The 17,605-nt window shown below is 48.1% G+C and overlaps 2 protein-coding genes, 1 long non-coding RNA gene and 1 pseudogene across 5 annotated transcripts in view; 1 reads left to right on the top strand and 3 right to left on the bottom strand.

The window, feature by feature from the left end:
- POLR1B (RNA polymerase I subunit B) overlaps positions 1-8,438 on the bottom strand; it is a 32,437-nt gene extending 23,999 nt beyond the window's left edge. Inside the window, exons 1-3 of the mRNA XM_045079140.1 lie at positions 8,143-8,438; positions 1,720-1,887; positions 1,328-1,474 (exon numbers count right to left, since the gene is read on the bottom strand). Of these exons, the coding sequence (XP_044935075.1) occupies positions 1,328-1,474; positions 1,720-1,887; positions 8,143-8,355 (528 nt within the window). The 5' untranslated portion in view covers positions 8,356-8,438. The remainder of the gene's footprint in view (positions 1-1,327; positions 1,475-1,719; positions 1,888-8,142) is intronic.
- On the bottom strand, positions 4,038-4,875 carry LOC106003620 (annotated as a pseudogene).
- Positions 8,438-13,029, top strand: LOC123391757. The gene is made up of 2 exons (XR_006606465.1): positions 8,438-9,155; positions 12,359-13,029. It is a non-coding gene; the product is annotated as an uncharacterized LOC123391757 (long non-coding RNA).
- Positions 13,030-13,158: 129 nt separating this feature from the next.
- The window catches only part of TTL (tubulin tyrosine ligase), a 32,596-nt gene continuing 28,149 nt past the window's right edge, over positions 13,159-17,605 (bottom strand). For 2 of the 3 annotated variants that reach the window (XR_006606464.1, XM_004770995.3), the window contains one exon: positions 13,159-16,703. Coding sequence is in view for 1 of the 3 variants with exons in the window: in XM_004770995.3 (XP_004771052.1) it covers positions 16,589-16,703 (115 nt within the window). In the remaining 2 variants the exon portion in view is untranslated. The remainder of the gene's footprint in view (positions 16,704-17,605) is intronic. The other variant, XR_001176225.2, reaches the window with a different exon arrangement.

Genomic DNA, 17,605 nt, shown 5'->3' on the forward strand with positions numbered 1-17,605 from the left:
CCGCATCGGGCTTTCTGCTCGGCAGGGAGCCTGCTTCCCTCTCTCTCTCTCTGCCTGCTTCTCTGTCTGCTGTGATCTCGGTCTGTCAAATAAACAAATAAAATCTTTAAAAAAAAAAAAAAAAGGTTCTGGGGACCTGGGAGAAAAGTACGGAAGAAAATCAGGGTACTTTCTTCCACTGGACAGGCTCGACCTAACTTGCCCTTTTGTCCCCTAAAATGATTTGTCTTCATATGATATTTAAAAAACAAAACAAAAACAAAAAAACCTTACTGCAAAGAGATGAAAACAATAGCCATTTGCTTCCAGGCAAATAAGGTTTCTCAAATAAGTTAAAAAAAAAAACTTTGTACAAAAACTCTGGATGGGGCACCTGGGTGGCTCAGTGGGTTAAGCCTCTGCCTTCAGTTCAGGTCATGATCCCAGGGTCCTGGGATGGAGCCCTGAGTGGGGCTCTCTGCTCAGCAGGGAGCCTGCTTCCCCCTCTCTCTCTGCCTGCCTCTCTGCCTACTTGTGATCTCTGTCTGTTAAGTAAATAAATGAAATCTTAAAAAAACAAAACAAAACCCTCTGGAAACCAGAAATTCAGATCAGCTAAAGAGGAAACTATTTTTTCACAGTTCTAGTATCTCACTTCTGTAAAAAAAAAAAAAAATACTACTATAGTGGCAGCCCCACTCTGAAGCAGGTGTAAGCATGCTAGGAGTTCTATGTTACCATCCCATTTAATCCTCGTAATAACAAGAGGCACAGTTGTTATGCCCAGCAGAGGGAATGGAGGCTCAGAAAGATGGAATGTGCCCAAACCCACATAAGTGGTTAAGTGGAGCATCTGTATGTCAAACCCAGATCTGACACCATCACGCTCATCCCAGCACGTTACATGTTACAGTCTCCCCACTCCAGGCAGAGTCTGTGCTCCTGATCACTCCAACTCAATACTGCAAAGCCACCTACCGTGGCTGAAAGAGACGCCGAAGGGAAGGTAGGGGAAGCGTTTAATATGCTCACACAGTCTTACTGCTGGTAAAACAGAACATCTCTAAATGTGTATCCTCTGGAAAATTCGGGAAAAGCCTGTCAATTCTTCCCCCACAATAATAACGTTCTCTAACTGTATGGCCACTTCTCATACACTGTCTCTGAGCCTCATTCTGAGCCCAGCACAAGATGCACCCAAGGGAGCCAGCCCCATTTAACCTAACCAGAAACGGAAGCAGAGAAGGAAAATCTGATTCCCACTGATGAGTGTCGGATCTTCTCGCCCCCACCTCGGGCCTTCTCTAGCATCGCCCGGCCCTGCAGCATACCGGGCGCCCACAGTTACCTCTGCTTCCTCATGGTGCTCAATGAGGGCTTTGGGAGGAAGGCCGTGTAAGTTGCAAAGCTTAGACTTCACCATGATGGGAACGTAGCCAAGAAACTGTTTAATGATTCCTCTTGAGATTCCATTCACTGCCCAGTTGATATCAGCCTAAAGGAAAAGGAGAGAAAAAAATACTTAAGAAAAAGAAACTGTGTGCATCTACAAGAACAAGTATTTTAAGAGAGTAAGGAGGAAGGCCGGAAAGTAAATGAACATATGCTTTCAATTTAGAAGATGGAATCTCTTGGACGACCATGCTAAGAAAGCAGAATTCTGGTATACGCTTTATGAGGCATCAGCTGTAGTCTCACAGACGCACCATGTGAGGGTTGCATGCTGTCACTTGTACTGACCGTCAGCTTGCCCCGGTAGGTGCTCCTCCGGCCCCGGCATTCGGCTGGATAAATGTTGAGCTCTTTGCAGATGTTGCCTTTCGGAACCATGGGCGGGCTGATGACAGCGTCCACAATAGTAAGGGAGATGCGCTCATCTTTGAAAGCGAATTCAAAGGGAGGGATAGCCTGAAATACAATCCATACTATTAACTGCTTGCATTTCTCCAAGACCCTCTTTCTCTAGGGTTCTTCCAAACCCCACACATTCTACACGCACTGATGCCTACCATGCTGCAGGTGACCTATCTAGGAAGAGGGTTAAAGCTACATCCACTGTACTCACACCCCAAGTCCCTAAAACGAGGATGTACTACTTCAGATCATGACGGTCTACAAGTCACATTCGTAGCAGGCTCGAGGGACAGTTATGTACAGAACAAAGCTGTTCTCTGAACCAAGTGTCTGCCTTCTCTGTTATACTTGGTGTCTGCTAAGTATGTAGCCATACAAATGGGACTGCGCCTAACAGGCAAGGATATGGAAACACCTGCTGATTTAGGACCAGACACTCTAATGCCCTTCTTTGATATCTGTACATTTCATTCCATGGTGGCCTCGTTCTGAAGCCAGAGCCACAGGTGGGGGCCGTGGTCCTTCCTCTGCCACAACAGCTGCTTCTTTGCACTGCTCCCTGGGGGAAGCTCTGCTCTTCTGAGGAAAGGGCATCACTGAGCTCCCCTACAACCAATTATGAATCCCTAAGCCTTAGCGTTAGAACAAGAATGCCGAAAGTGGGGCCAAGAAAATAAAGATTCTCCTCCTCATGTCAGTTCAGTTGACCTTTTCTAAATTTTATAATTTTATCTAAAGCTGGCATTGCTTTAGAATTTAGTATTTTATTCTAAAACAAAATTTTAATCTGTCCTGTTTAAGGATTAAAATTAAGCATTAATTTTTAAAAGGGAGAAGATTCACTTTTTCAAGCCATAGCTGCACTATCTATATCTCAATACGATCTCATTACTTGAGATAGCTCTGGTCTATAAAGTTGAAACAAACACTGGATTAGTGAATACTGAACCACCGTTCTGAGGGGAAAGACAAAATTAGGTTCCTGTGGGTCCCCGACCACATTTCGTCAACTGATCAATACATAACCTTGTTTTAAGGATACTTTATTCAATATATATGTTGATTCATGAACACTGAACCCACAGCCAACAGCACTAACTCATGACTGAACAAAGGTTATCTAACACAGATTTTCTAAGGGATACGTCACAGCCTTTCTGCACTTGGAACACTAGATAGCACTGTGCTTGAGGACCATCTTAAACAGTGAAATCACTAATAAAAAGCACCAGAATGAGAAAAACTGGATAGACTTCGAGAAGGATACTTATTTATAGTACAAGAGCTTGAAACAACATCACCTTCTTGGACCTCAGTTGGGATGATGGCCATTGGGCAATTCAAATTTTTCACCACTCTGCATGTGGTGAATATTTTAAGAGTTTATTTATTTATTTGACAAAGAGAGATCCCAAGTAGGCAGAGAGGGGGAAGCAGGCTCCTTGCTGAGCAGAGAGCCCAAAGTGGGGCTTCATCCCAGGACCCTGAGATTATGACCTGAGCCAAAGGCAGAGGCTTAACCTAAACTGGGTCACTCAGGTGCCCCTGCACATGGTGAATATTGACTTGGGGGTTACAAATAAATTTTAGTGAGTAGGCAATTAATAAATACGAATTCCTGAAAAATGAGAATCGACTGCATTCTGAAAAGATGACTGTGATGTATTAATTTGGAATCCATCCCCCCCATCCCCAAATTGGGCAAAACTCTAAACAAACAAAAATATGACAAAGGTTATTCTTCCCTGGACTCTGTTAGTCACTTACTTTACTGTGTTTTCTGCAACAACATTTTCTCCTAGTCTCACGGTACCAGCTACGGTGCAGCATCATTATCTGGGCAGGTTACATTTTCTACATGTACTTTTAATTAAAACAACATATTGCAAGACATTGAATACAGAAGCAGAAATGGGAATCCAGCTGTCTTCTAATAAGCCAGACATTTAAAAAATGTGCAAAAATATCATTTACCTTTAATTTTTTCTGCTTTAGAAAAAAAAAATTTTTTTTTTAAGATTTTATTTATTTATTTGACAGAGAGAGATCACAAGTAGGCAGAGAGGCAGGCAGAGAGAGAGAGAGGAGGAAGCAGGCTCCCTGCTGAGCAGAGAGCCCGATGCGGGACTCGATCCCAAGACCCTGAGATCATGACCTGAGCCGAAGGCAGCGGCTTAACCCACTGAGCCACCCAGGCGCCCCAGAAAAAAAATTTTTTTAAACCATAGCACTAAGTTTTTATCAGGGATTTCATTAAAGTTAAATCTCTAGAAACAGGGGAGTCGCTTAGGGGGAACAAAGCTGATGGAGTCTCCTCAGATCTCATAAAGAACCACCAGCTTGGGCCTTTCAGTGGGATCACTGCCTCGTTCCAGGTACAGATTATTATAAGGACACCGCTTTGGCCCCATGGGCTGGTAGGTGGCATAAGTTTCCCCACCCCGAAACATGAATACCATGAAGGCCACAAAGCCCAAGAGGTGCTTACACATGAGATTTCAGGAAACAGGCAAAGGAGATGTGTCCACAAGGCTCCCGATGGACATGTCAAGGTTCCAGTACATCTGTTCATCCCAGTTCAACCTCAGGCCTGGGCGGTCCCAGTCATACCATGGATCCCTCTCCTGCCAAGAGTGGTCAGGGAGCTTCTGGTAGTCGCTGCACCCCATGTTGTCTGTCATCTGAGTATGGCTCGTAGTCTTCCACCCCCGTATTATACTTCTTTGGCAACAGTGGCTGGTTCTTCTGGGGTCTTGGGATAGGGTTCCTGGGATACAGCCCCAAGAGCAAGTTCTTGGTAATGTGGGAGGCTGTCTGTGTACCCAACAGCACCATGGTCCCAGCTGCCCTTTGCAGCCATCAGACTTCCAGGACCTACACCCTGGCAACCACCACCTTCATCCTTCCCCAAAATATTTTTATTAAAAATGTTAGTATCTAATTGGTTTATCTTTTAAATGAATTAGTGTTGTAAAAACTTCTCAACCTCAATTTCTAATAGAGTAAATACTGATAAAAGCTCTTTACGCTCCCTCAAGAATTTTTTTTTTATTTCAAAGATTTTTATTCATTCATTTATTTATTTATTTGTTTATTTTATTATTTGACAGACGGAGATCACAAGCAGGCAGAGAAGCAGGCAGAGAGTGGAGGAAACAGGGGCACCCAGGTGCCCCTCCCTCAAGAGTTTTTGAGCAGGAGATTGTTATGGGACCAAAAAGTTTGAGAACCGCCAGTCTATCTATGACTCCTCCTCCTAAAAAGTCTTGTATATACGTGCATTTTTATTTTAGAGCAAGTCTTCCTTGATCATCTGAATCCCGGGCTCTTTTTTTCACTGTTTCAATAAACCCCAATGCTCATTAACCTTTAATTAGATAAGGTTTTTCTCAGAGATACGACACAAATATTTTTCATCAGCTTTATCTGTTGCCAAAAGGTGAAGGAGTATTAATTAATCTTCAAAGAAACTTCAATGCTCTTGCATTATTTGGAGAGTTCAAGTATCAGAAACTGGCAAATCTACTACCCCTACTTCTCAGGACGCAGATCTACTACCCCTACTTCTCAGGACACAAATCCTACCCAATAAACCCACACGGTAGTGTCCCCTGAGTTGTGCTCTTCCACTTCCCCTGGAGGGAGTGCACTCTCCTCCCCCCTTCAATTCACCTGACCCTGCCTTATCTCAAGCACCTGGATTAGCCTTGCCTCCTATGTGCTCCCCAAATACCCTACCATAGTGCTTGGCAGAGCAGTTTTCCAGAGTACTGGCACTGACTGCTTCCATGTGTCCCTCTCTCTCCTCCACTCCACTCGCAAAACGTGATACCAAGGCCTCAAAAGCAAGAACTGTGTCTCACACAGGACTGCCTCCTCCTGACCCTCAGAGCCTAGCACCTGGAGACAGTGGCTGTGCTGACTAAAGGGGACTCGACCTCCCACCACCACCTTCACTTGAACTCTCCTACCTTACCTTTTAGATCAATCACTTAACGCTGAGCAAGTATTACGGCTACCCCATCTCGCTTCTATGCCTCATCTGTATCTTCCTCAACACCCACCTAATTCAGAACAGGTGTCCAGCAATTTCTCCCTTTAAAACTGTGAGCGAAGAAAACCGTGGAAGGACGACCTCCCACAGTACGGTCTTTGGGTGAATGGGCTCAGAACCTTTTCAGGGAAGTTTCTCGGAGAAGTGAAAACTCCCAGTGATATGAAAGCGCGCGCGTTGTGCATGGCTGTCACCGCACGCTGGACCTGTCCCACAAAACACTACGGGTTCCAGTCACAGAGAAATCCAGCAGTGACAAACACATCTAGTATTCCCCTAGTCAAGTCGACTACAAATGCCAGGCCCCGCGCGGGGTGTGGCGCGATCGAGGGGTACAACTACTTGGGATTATATCGGGACCTCCAAGCCATCTATCCAGGACCCCTACCCGAGGCCAGTGCCCCACTCCACGCAGGCTCCACTCCCCTTCCCTCCAAGCCATCTATCCAGGACCCCTACCCGAGGCCAGTGCCCCACTCCACGCAGGCTCCACTCCCCTTCGCTCCAAGCCATCTATCCAGGACCCCTACCCGAGGCCAGTGCCCCACTCCACGCAGGCTCCACTCCCCTTCCCTCCAAGCCATCTATCCAGGATCCCTACCCGAGGCCAGTGCCCCACTCCACGCAGGCTCCACTCCCTTCCCTCCAAGCCATCTATCCAGGACCCCTACCCGAGGCCAGTGCCCCACTCCACGCAGGCTCCACTCCCCTTCCCTCCAAGCCATCTATCCAGGACCCCTACCCGAGGCCAGTGCCCCACTCCACGCAGGCTCCACTCCCCTTCCCTCCAAGCCATCTATCCAGGACCCCTACCCGAGGCCAGTGCCCCACTCCACGCAGGCTCCACTCCCCTTCCCTCCAAGTCATCTATCCAGGACCCCTACCCGAGGCCAGTGCCCCACTCCACGCAGGCTCCACTCCCCTTCCCTCCAAGCCATCTATCCAGGACCCCTACCCGAGGCCAGTGCCCTACTCCACGCAGGCTCCACTCGCCTTCCCTCCAAGCCATCTATCCAGGACCCCTACCCGAGGCCAGTGCCCCACTCCACGCAGGCTCCACTCCCCTTCCCTCCAAGCCATCTATCCAGGACCCCTACCCGAGGCCAGTGCCCCACTCCACGCAGGCTCCACTCCCCTTCCCTCCAAGCCATCTATCCAGGATCCCTACCCGAGGCCAGTGCCCCACTCCACGCAGGCTCCACTCCCCTTCCCTCCAAGCCATCTATCCAGGACCCCTACCCGAGGCCAGTGCCCCACTCCACGCAGGCTCCACTCCCCTTCCCTCCAAGCCATCTATCCAGGACCCCTACCCGAGGCCAGTGCCCCACTCCACGCAGGCTCCACTCCCCTTCCCTCCAAGCCATCTATCCAGGACCCCTACCCGAGGCCAGTGCCCCACTCCACGCAGGCTCCACTCCCCTTCCCTCCAAGCCATCTATCCAGGACCCCTACCCGAGGCCAGTGCCCCACTCCACGCAGGCTCCACTCCCCTTCCCTCCAAGCCATCTATCCAGGATCCCTACCCGAGGCCAGTGCCCCACTCCACGCAGGCTCCACTCCCCTTCCCTCCAAGTCATCTATCCAGGACCCCTACCCGAGGCCAGTGCCCCACTCCACGCAGGCTCCACTCCCCTTCCCTCCAAGCCATCTATCCAGGATCCCTACCCGAGGCCAGTGCCCCACTCCACGCAGGCTCCACTCCCCTTCCCTCCAAGTCATCTATCCAGGACCCCTACCCGAGGCCAGTGCCCCACTCCACGCAGGCTCCACTCCCCTTCCCTCCAAGCCATCTATCCAGGATCCCTACCCGAGGCCAGTGCCCCACTCCACGCAGGCTCCACTCCCCTTCCCTCCAAGCCATCTATCCAGGATCCCTACCCGAGGCCAGTGCCCCACTCCACGCAGGCTCCACTCCCCTTCCCTCCAAGCCATCTATCCAGGACCCCTACCCGAGGCCAGTGCCCCACTCCACGCAGGCTCCACTCCCCTTCCCTCCAAGCCATCTATCCAGGACCCCTACCCGAGGCCAGTGCCCCACTCCACTCAGGCTCCACTCCCCTTCCCTCTCCCCGCCTACCCGGATCTCCCACTCCCCCAGAGCCACACACGCACCCTGCCACCCGCCTCCCTCCTCCAGGCCCGCGGGGCCCCTCTCCTCTGCCCGCCTCGAGCTTCGCCCCGTCGCGGGACGCACAGGGGCAAGCGGCGCCAGGCAACGCAGAGCGGACAGGAGCCGGGGAGGACACCGGGCTCACCTGCACCGCGTGGCTGAGCCCCTCGCGCACAGCGTAGTTGAAGGACTCCACATGCGCCCGCGTCAGTTCCTGCAACGCTGGCTTTTGCTGCTCCCGCGGGATCCCATAAGACGGGTCAGTTAAGTGCTTTAGGCTAGGCCCGCTGGGCAGATTCTGCCACCGGCCGGCTGGTTCCAGGCGTCCGTCGGGATCCATGCGTCCGCCAGGATCCATGCGTCCCCCAGCACACCCACAGCCAGAGACCGCTCTGCACGCGCCGGGAAGAAGGGCAAGCACGCCGGCGCCCACGGCCTGCTGGGAAATGTAGTTCCTCCGGTCCCGCCGGACTTTGGCCCTTCGATTTTACAGGGTCGACCTGAAACCTACACCACAGAGTAAATGGGCCGGGCTGGAACTATACGGAGCCAGAGCGCGGCGGTCCCACCTAGTCCCCGCTCCGCCGACGGATGGCCGAGGTCCGCTTCACGCCAGCTCTGCGCCCCGTTCGTCGAGTGATCTGTTTAGCGCTCATTCGCGCAGTGAATTAGGCCGGGAGGAGAGTGGTCTTCGGAGATTCCTTCCCCTCCTGTTAACCATGATCACTTTCCGAAGCTGATGCCTGATGCTGACCCTGACTTGTGGAAAAAAGCAGAAGTTGGGAACCAGACCGACTGCTGTCACCACCCAGCTGTGAAGTCGTGAAAGCTGCCCTGCGATGGTGAAGAAGTGGTCTGTCTTCGCTAGCCTCCCCCCCTTCCATCTAGACCGGATTCCTGAGGCTTCAGGAGGAGGAGACTTCCAGCCTTAAGATCCTTGGAGTTTGTGCGAGTCCTATGAATCGCTTCTCCCCCCAGGATATGGGTTTATCAAGGAATGTCGGCACATGTTTTTCAACTTCATCCTTTGGGTGTGTATTTAACAGTTGTATTCTGTATTGTGGCATAATTGGCTTGAAGTAAACCACACGTTTAGAGTGTGCACGTGGATAGCTTTTGACCCATGTATACACCGGTGGAGCCATCACCATAATTAAGGTAATGAATTAATCCACCACTCCTAAAAGTGCCCTCCTGCCCCTTGGGAATCCATCCCTTCTGTCAGTCTTAGTCTACCTAGGTCAGCTGGTAGTTCTTACCCCTGTATCACTTTTACAAGTTATCTTCTGTTTCTATTCAATGCTGACACCGTTAAACCTGACGAGATGGGCTAAATTCTTCCTCCTATTTTATCACGTCTCTGCTCCTTCGAAGGAAAATTCTTCCTTCGTCCTCCACCCCCCAAGTCAGGAACTCTTTGAAGGCAAGAGAATGAGGGGGTTATTGTTGGAACAACCATTTCCATCAGCTTACAAATTTGCTGGAAAAGCTGTTAAACAGAACAATACAAAAACAACTCACTGATTCCTTGTCCCTCTTCAACTACCAAGTAGAATCCTCTTCAGAGCACAGGTTCTGAACGGATCATCCTTACTATCTCTCCACTGCTTTCAAGGTTCATCCATGCTACAGCAAGTTTCAGTACTTCTTTTCTTTCATGGCTGAAGAAAAATGCATTGTCTGGCTACATTACATTTTTAACATTTGGTAGAATTTAGCAGTGAAGCTATTAGATGCTGGGCTTTTCCCTATGAAAAGATTTTTTGGTCTTTACTTCAATCCACTTTTTATGTCTGTTCAGATTTTCTGTATCTTCTTGAGTCAGGTTCATCAATTTCGTGTCGTTCTAGGAATGTGCCCTTTTGGGGCAGGTTATCTAATTTGTTGGCATAAAATTGTTCATAGGATTCCCCTATAATCCTTTTTTTAAAAAGATTTTGAAAATTTATTTGACAGAGACCACAAGAAGGCAGAGAGGCAGGCAGAGAGAAGAAGAAGCAGGCTCCCCGCTGAGCAGAGAGCCTGATGCAGAGCTTGATCCCAGGACCCTGGGATCATGACCCAAGCCGAAGGCAGAGGCTTTAACCCACTGAGCCACCCAGGCACCCCGCCAAAATATTTTACTTTTTTGACAGAAAGAGAGGGAGAGAGATGGCACAAGTAGGGGGAGTGGCAGAGGGAGAAGCAGGCTCTAGGCTAAGCACAGAGCCCAACAACTTGCAGGGCTCAATCCCAGGACTCTGGGATCATGACCTGAGCCAAAGGCAGACTCTTAACTGAGCCACCTACACGCCCTCTACTGAATTTTTTATTTGCATTACTATACTTTTAAAAGCCAAAATTCTTACTTGGTTCTATTTTTATAGACATAGATATATAAATTATATAAACAATTTATATCTCTTTAATGATATTCTCTCTGGTGACACTGTTCTCATCATTCTTTTAGTTCTTTAAACATTTAAATAGCTGAATTAAAGTTTTTGTGCAATAAGACCAATGCCTGGGCTTCCTCAGGGATGGTTTCTTCTGATTGCCTTTTCCCTCCAAGGGCCATACTTTCTTTTTTCTTTGCATGTCCCATAATTTATGCTGAAAACTGGAAAAATATAATACTATGATGGGGCAACTTTGGAAACCAGATACTCTATCCTCTCCAAGGTTTATTGTTGTCATTGATTAGACTATCCTGAAATAATTCTGTAAAGTTTATATTCTTTGATGTGTGTGGCCACTGAAGTCTCTGCTCTTAGCTTAGTGGTCAACTAATGACTGAACAGATTTCCTTAAACACTTGGACCATTAAGTCTCCCTGTCTTTGCCAAGGGTGTGTGTGTGTGTGTGTGTGTGTGTGTCTGCGCATGCGCCTTGGGCATGCCAGGGAGGCTTGTGTAGATCCTCCTGGTCATATAGAGGTAAAAAGTAAGGGAATTCAGGGTGCTGGGGTGGCTCAGTCTATTAAGTATCTGACTCTTGTTCTTAGTTCAGGCCTTGATCTCAGGGTTGTGAGTTCAAGCCCTGTCCTGGGCTCCTACTTAAAAAGAAAAAAAAGGAAAAAAAAAAGCTGCAGGAATTCAGGTCTCCCCAGGCCTGCACACAGCCCTATACATGTGTGTGGCCTTCTTTGTTCTTTAGAAACTTTTTAAAACTTCTGATGGCTATCTCATTCCCCATCTTTCCCTGAGTTTTTTTGGTCAGCTTGTTGTTCCGTCCAAATTTTACAGCCATCCCAGGAAGCTGATAAACAACTGCTGATTATTTTTAACAAACTCACGTAGGGAAAAGGTTGTTCACACCAGGCCCACTTTGAGAAGTGCTGAGACAAGCCCTGAGATGAGGACCTACATGAACAGCCAGACAGGTCAAATGACAATTCACTGGGAATGGGGCTTTTTGGAGGAGCTTCAACGCCTCTGTATCCTCCAATTGTTGCTAGACTCTGGGGTTTTACCATGATCGTGGGGCTTTTCATTTTTTTTTTTTTTTTTTTTTTTTAAAGATTTTATTTATTTATTTGACAGAGAGAGATTACAAGTAGGCAGAGAGGCAGGCAGAGAGAGAGGGGAGGAAGCAGGCTCCCTGCCGAGCAGAGAGCCCGACGCGGGACTCGATCCCAGGACCCTGAGATCATGACCCGAGCCGAAGGCAGCGGCTTAACCCACTGAGCCACCCAGGCGCCCGGCTTTTCATTTTCAAGGCTACTACGGAGCTAAGGAAAGGGAAATGAAAGTAGAGTGAATTAAAACATTCCAAAACTTGCTATTCTTATCAAGGTAGAATGGTTTTTCTTTAATAAATGTTTCTGGATTGTTGCAAGCCGTTGGTTAATTTAGACAGTTTTTCCCCTGCTGTTCTTACTGATGTCCTCTCATGTGAATTTTGAAAAGGAATCTTGGCTTGCAGCAATCAACCTATGCAAAGGATTCCCTGGGACAGGAGCTCATTTCCCTTTGCCCTTAGGGATGTTTTGGGGGAGACATCTTTAAATTATCACTGAACCTCTGGGGCCAAAGGTAACTTCAGGTTCTTTAAGGAGAAGGGGCAGCTCCAGACAGCAAGCAGGACCAGCCCATGAAGAGAGGTCCTCCAAAGGCTTTGAACCTGTCCACTCTCAGGATCCTAAGTAGTTTCCTGCTTGGGTTCCTGCTGCTTGTCCCTGCACCCGGCCCATGCAATCTACACTGAGTCTGGTAGGTGTGTATCCTGTCAAATCAGAGACGTGTCTGGAGTGCTTAAGGCAGGGTTTCCATTTGTGGAAGGCCACAAATCTTTGTGCCAGATGTTTATGGAGTGAAAGAGGCCATACATAGGAAAGAAGTCCAAAGCATCCAGTCTCATCCCACAGGAAGTTACAAGTTAAGGTAATGAATTAATCCACCACTCCTAAAAGTGCCCTCCTGCCCCTTGGGAATCCATCCCTTCTGTCAGTCTTAGTCTACCTAGGTCAGCTGGTAGTTCTTACCCCTGTATCACTTTTACAAGTTATCTTCTGTTTCTATTCAATGCTGACACCGTTAAACCTGACGAGATGGGCTAAATTCAAGTTACAAGTTAACTACAATTTATATAAATGACACTAAATGCCTGAGGCGGTGCCCACTTACAGATATTCCTATACGTGGCCTTAGTGAACTCTTAGAACTTCACGGTCTTCCTGCTGATTGTAGAATCATTTTATGAAGCCCCTCTACCTCCTCCCATGTCTGAAGCACACATAATGCTTTCTCACAACCATGGGTCTCACTTGACCATCTGTAGCATGATTCAGACAACACACAAGGTAGGGAAGAGATGGACCGGATTTTGGCAGCAGAAATTATTTCAATGCTTCACCTTGGAGGAGCACATTACAGTTTCAAAGGACAGTCTCTTGGCTTATGTATTGGGTAACATGCTGTGTCAGCAAGCAATGGCCACATCTGGCCTGTGTTTGTACCACCTGTCAACCAAGTTTGTTTGTTTGTTTTTAAGAGTTGGTTAAAAAGAAGAAGAATATGCAATAAAGAACCTGTTTGGTTTGCAAAACCTAGAATATTTACGACTCTGACCCTTTCTGGAAAAAGTCTGCCTACGTGAACAAAAGAACTGTGGATTCATATAACCAGTGATATCCTAGGACAATCAACCACCATGATGAGATGATAGAACCAAAGGGCACAAAGACGCTTGAAATATTACTTTAATGCTCTGGGCATTTTAAACATTCATAAAATCACCTTATTTCAGAAGTCATTTCCTCTTAGGTACAGATTCTGCATCTAGGATCAGAGACAAGTGTATCACTGAATTTTCTCCACAGCACCCACATGCTGCAGGGGACTTACTCTGGCCCCTTGTCTTCCCCAGCAGAGTCCCCCACCCCCACAACAGGGCTGGATCCACACCTGCTTGACACAACCGTGGCTGTCAACAAAAACACACTCTAGCTTTGCTGCTGTTTGCAAATCCTGTGGATCCCATACATTTCTGACACTACCAGATATCCCGAGTCTGGGATAATTATCCTGAGGTGCTAGTGAAAGGGCGAGTGCACAGGTAAGCATGCCAGCACCTGCTGCACTGAATCATACAGACACTGAGGCACTTCAATGTTCTGGGTAAAATCGAGTTTATGATTACCACAGGAGTTAATGAGGGAAGGGGCTTTTCTCTCAGTAACGAATACCCTTAACACATACTTAGCAGATGTATGAATTCCTGGCTGTTTACATTTGTTGTCAAGGCTTCACAAACTGTTTAAGGAAATGAAAGCATGTTTGAGTTTACAAATGCTGGACAAGAAGCAAAACGAGAACATGCTTAGACAGCAGTTGCTTATATCATGAATACGTAGGTCGACGCGTTGACCAACATGGTCATTCCTCAAGAAATGCCTGTCCTTCCTAAAGGAACTTTTTCAAAAAGTCCTAGGTCTTATTTTATTATTCTAAGGTAGCAGTGTGTTTGTCCTTCCTTCTTAAGCAGTGGTTCAAGGCATCTCAAAGCATACTGATGCCTCAGGTCCTGATTTCATTGGTCAGAGGTGGGAGAGAAAGGCAGGGTGTAGAAACCAACATTCTAAAAAAGCTCCCCAAGTGATTCCAGCATATAGTCAGCACTGAGAACCTTGGTACCACAGGTTCTTGAGTCTTCCTAACCTCACCTGTCCTCACTAGAAGTCCCTGAGGTAGTCTCCAGGTCAGGCAACAATCCCTTCCATGAGATAAGAAACTAAGGCACAGAGAAGTTAATGGGTTCATCTCACACTGTGCAGTCAAATGACAGTGCGAAGATTGGAATTAACATCTCCAAATAAAGAACACTCCTCCCCTAGCAACTGGCAACACATACGCACTCTGCATGTAGGAAGACTGAGGGGCGAGGCATTACCATCTGTGCCAAAGGTATCATGGAAGGGTATGGAACAATTCTGAGCCAACCTGACCAAAACTGATCCCACCCGATCAAAAACTAATGCATGAAATAGATATTTATTTGAAACATTGTGAGGAATGAAGCATAGTTTTCTTTTTAAAGTTTTATGTCCCTCACATATATGCCAGTGATTGAGGTTTCTTAGTAATTATGTCAAGATCCATGGACTTGCACCATCTAAATTCTTAGCTCTGTCACTGTGAGAGTTAGGAAACTCTCAAATGTCCCTTTAATTTAGGTCCAAAAGATCATTACAGACCTACACTCACATATGATAACACAACAAAAGCCTCCATGCTTCCCCCGTCACCAGTCCACAGAGAATTCCCAAGCTCACACTTTCTAGAAGGGTGTGCACCTTGTCATGATCTGCTCAAAGTCCCCAAACACTCATCGAATAGTGCTGGCCTTCCAAGACTGACTTTCCCTGCTGACTGTTTAATTTCACTCTGGATGCAAACCCTATTGTCTGTATTCTGGGTAACCAGAGTATTTTGTAATTCCAATTTGCAGAAGAGCCAAACCAGTTGGCCTTTCTCCTTCAGCCCGACATAATGCTACCACGTCCTACAGAGACTGCTACGAAATACTCCTTATCCTTTCTTCACCGTGAGCTCCCACATCTCATCGTGTTTCAAGAGGCATTGCTCTTTTCCCTTTTTTAGGAAAGTCTCCCTGACGGTATAACTGTTGTCTGGTACCACACAGAAAGAATAATGGGGCACACATATACACAAAGGAAGAACACAGCACGTACTGGACAGGAGGCCTGCTGTGGTTCTCAGTACATTCTAAGAAGGACCTGCTCATTCAGCTCACGTTGGAACACAAGTAGCATCTTGTTCTTCCCACTGCTAGTGATGTAGCCTCCTGAAAAGTCTACAGAATATTTGATCCAGTGAGTGGAAACTACACCTAACAGGACACATTTAGTGACTTACAAGATGCTGTGTAGAGCTCTGAAACCACGTCTTTCCCATTTTAGGAGATTCCCCCATTCAGGCCAGACAAACACTCATTTAGACCCTCGCCTGGCATGCAGAGGCACAAGCAGGCAGAGAATCTTCCCTGGAACCAAACGAGCCCTTCTAGCTCCTGCAGAAGGTGCTTTGAGGGCAAGAAAATGGGGGAGAGCTACCTGTGTCTAGGGCAGTGTCACTTGGTAGGGTGTGTGTGTGTGTGTATTTATGTGTGTAACTCTACTTCTCCTACCCTCTAGAGGGGTTTTTACAGAAGTTAAAACAACAACAAAAAAAAGTGAGCCAAAGGGAACTTTGCAAAAGTGCATGGAGAATTCTGGTTAAAACAAAGATAAGTGAGGATCATCATATTTCCAAAACCTACCACACCCAACTACTAAGTAAAGCAAGACATCGTATTTTGTTTTGTTTTGTTTTCTCTCTCATGCTTATTTGATGCTTATGGGTTTGTGGCAAACTTGCTGCTTGGTTTCTAAAACATGCACAGAGCAGATCGAGAGCAGCACTTGCTGTTTTGGTGCCTAGCCCACACTGGCCCTGACAGGTGACTGACCAAATGCCGTCAGGAACATGACGAGGAAAGCCCCCTTCGCTCGCTGTGAGGTGGCGCCCAGCATGAACCCGAGCGCTGTTGGTGCATGCTTGTCCAGACTTCCACGGGCAGGTGCTGTGGAGAGAGATGGGCAGGGGACACACTGGCAACCTCCCAGACGCTATAATATCCAATCCGTGTCCCAGACAGAAGGGTTGCAGCTGGGCATGGAGCTAAGGCACTAAGGCTGCAGCAGGTGGAAAGACACCAACGAAAGGTCCAACAGTCTCAACCCCCAGGGAGGAGAGGCGCTGCTCACAATGCTGCCTTAGGATAAAAACTGGATTTTTTTTAAAGGATGAGAACATAAAATAATCAAATCCCTGTCTTTTCCCCTTAGAAGAGCATTTGGCTCCCCGCCTCTGAGCAACTGGCTTCCATTCTCACATCTCAACAGCAGCGCTGAGAGTGCCACCTGGGAACCCCTGAGCCACCGCTCTTTGGGGAAGCTGCCTTTCCTTCTGGTGTTCTCCATTCTGTCGCGGCTTTGCCGGTTGCCTCTCTTTCTCCAGTCCTGGCTTGGTAGTGAGCCACCCTGACAGTCCACCTTCCCCTGGAGCAGGAGCTCATGCTTCTTCTGAGGCAGCTCTGAGCGCCTCCCTCGGTCACAGCTTGATGAACGCCGCTGGCTGGACGTGCTGCGGCTCCACGTCTGGGGGTGGGAAGACACTGGAAATGGCTATGTCCACGATGCCCTGGCACAGTTCTGCATAAAGCTTCCTGAAATGTGTTTTAAAAAATATCATTGTAGACGGTCATCAAAGTGCAAGTGGAAAGTCAACAGATATTTTTTCACCGGGACCTGCCCTAAGTGTTCCATCTCATGACCAAGTTCCTAAAACTGGTTTCCATGGTACATACACATGCTGCACGAGCATCAAGCAGCCCCTTACCAAGTACTTCGGGAAGATCTCGGGTGAAGAGACCAGTAACTCCTGCTCTCACTGGCAGGGAAGATGGGCAATCTCCATAGAGTCTAAGAGCCATCTTGCCTGCCTGTGGTGGGTATACTTGGAGGGAAAGCACCTTCTCAGTGTGGCTGAGGAGACCCTCGGAGAGACTCCCCAGGGGTGACAAATAGGTGACACCTGGGGAACGAGTGAGGTCAGACAGAGGATGACAGGGTAGAAAAGAGGAGGGAAAGGACAGATAGACCCAGAGAGACAGAAAGGAGCGGGGAAGAAAAAAGAGAGGAGGAGAGAAAGAGTGTGTTTGTGAGGGGGAGAAGGAACGGTGCGCACTGAGAGTGGATTTTATTGGGGCAAGAGCAGAAGAGGAGATCCCCGTTGGAAGGCTCTCTGCAAAAGCATCCACAGTGATGGAAGAGGGCCTGTGGGAGAGCTAGGACAGTGGGGGTGGAGAGCAGAGGACTGTCAAGGCTGGAGGCTGAGCGGACCAGCTCTGGAACTCTGGGCTGTGATGTAATCTGGTGGCTTTAAAATTAAGAAGTTGAATAAGATTACGTTCAGGGAAAGCATAGTGGAGAGAGAAGACAGACACCCAGGGCTGAGGTGCTGACTGGGGTCCACTGATGAGGAGCAAGAGGCCAATCCCGCCCACATCTCCTCAGCCAAAGCTTCCCACTACAGAGTGTGTCTCAAGCCACAACAGAAGAGTATCTC

The sequence above is a fragment of the Mustela putorius genome, unplaced genomic scaffold (genome assembly GCF_011764305.1).
Source record: "Mustela putorius furo isolate JIRA1106 unplaced genomic scaffold, ASM1176430v1.1 tig00000281_pilon_pilon_pilon, whole genome shotgun sequence".
NCBI lineage: Eukaryota > Metazoa > Chordata > Mammalia > Carnivora > Mustelidae > Mustela > Mustela putorius.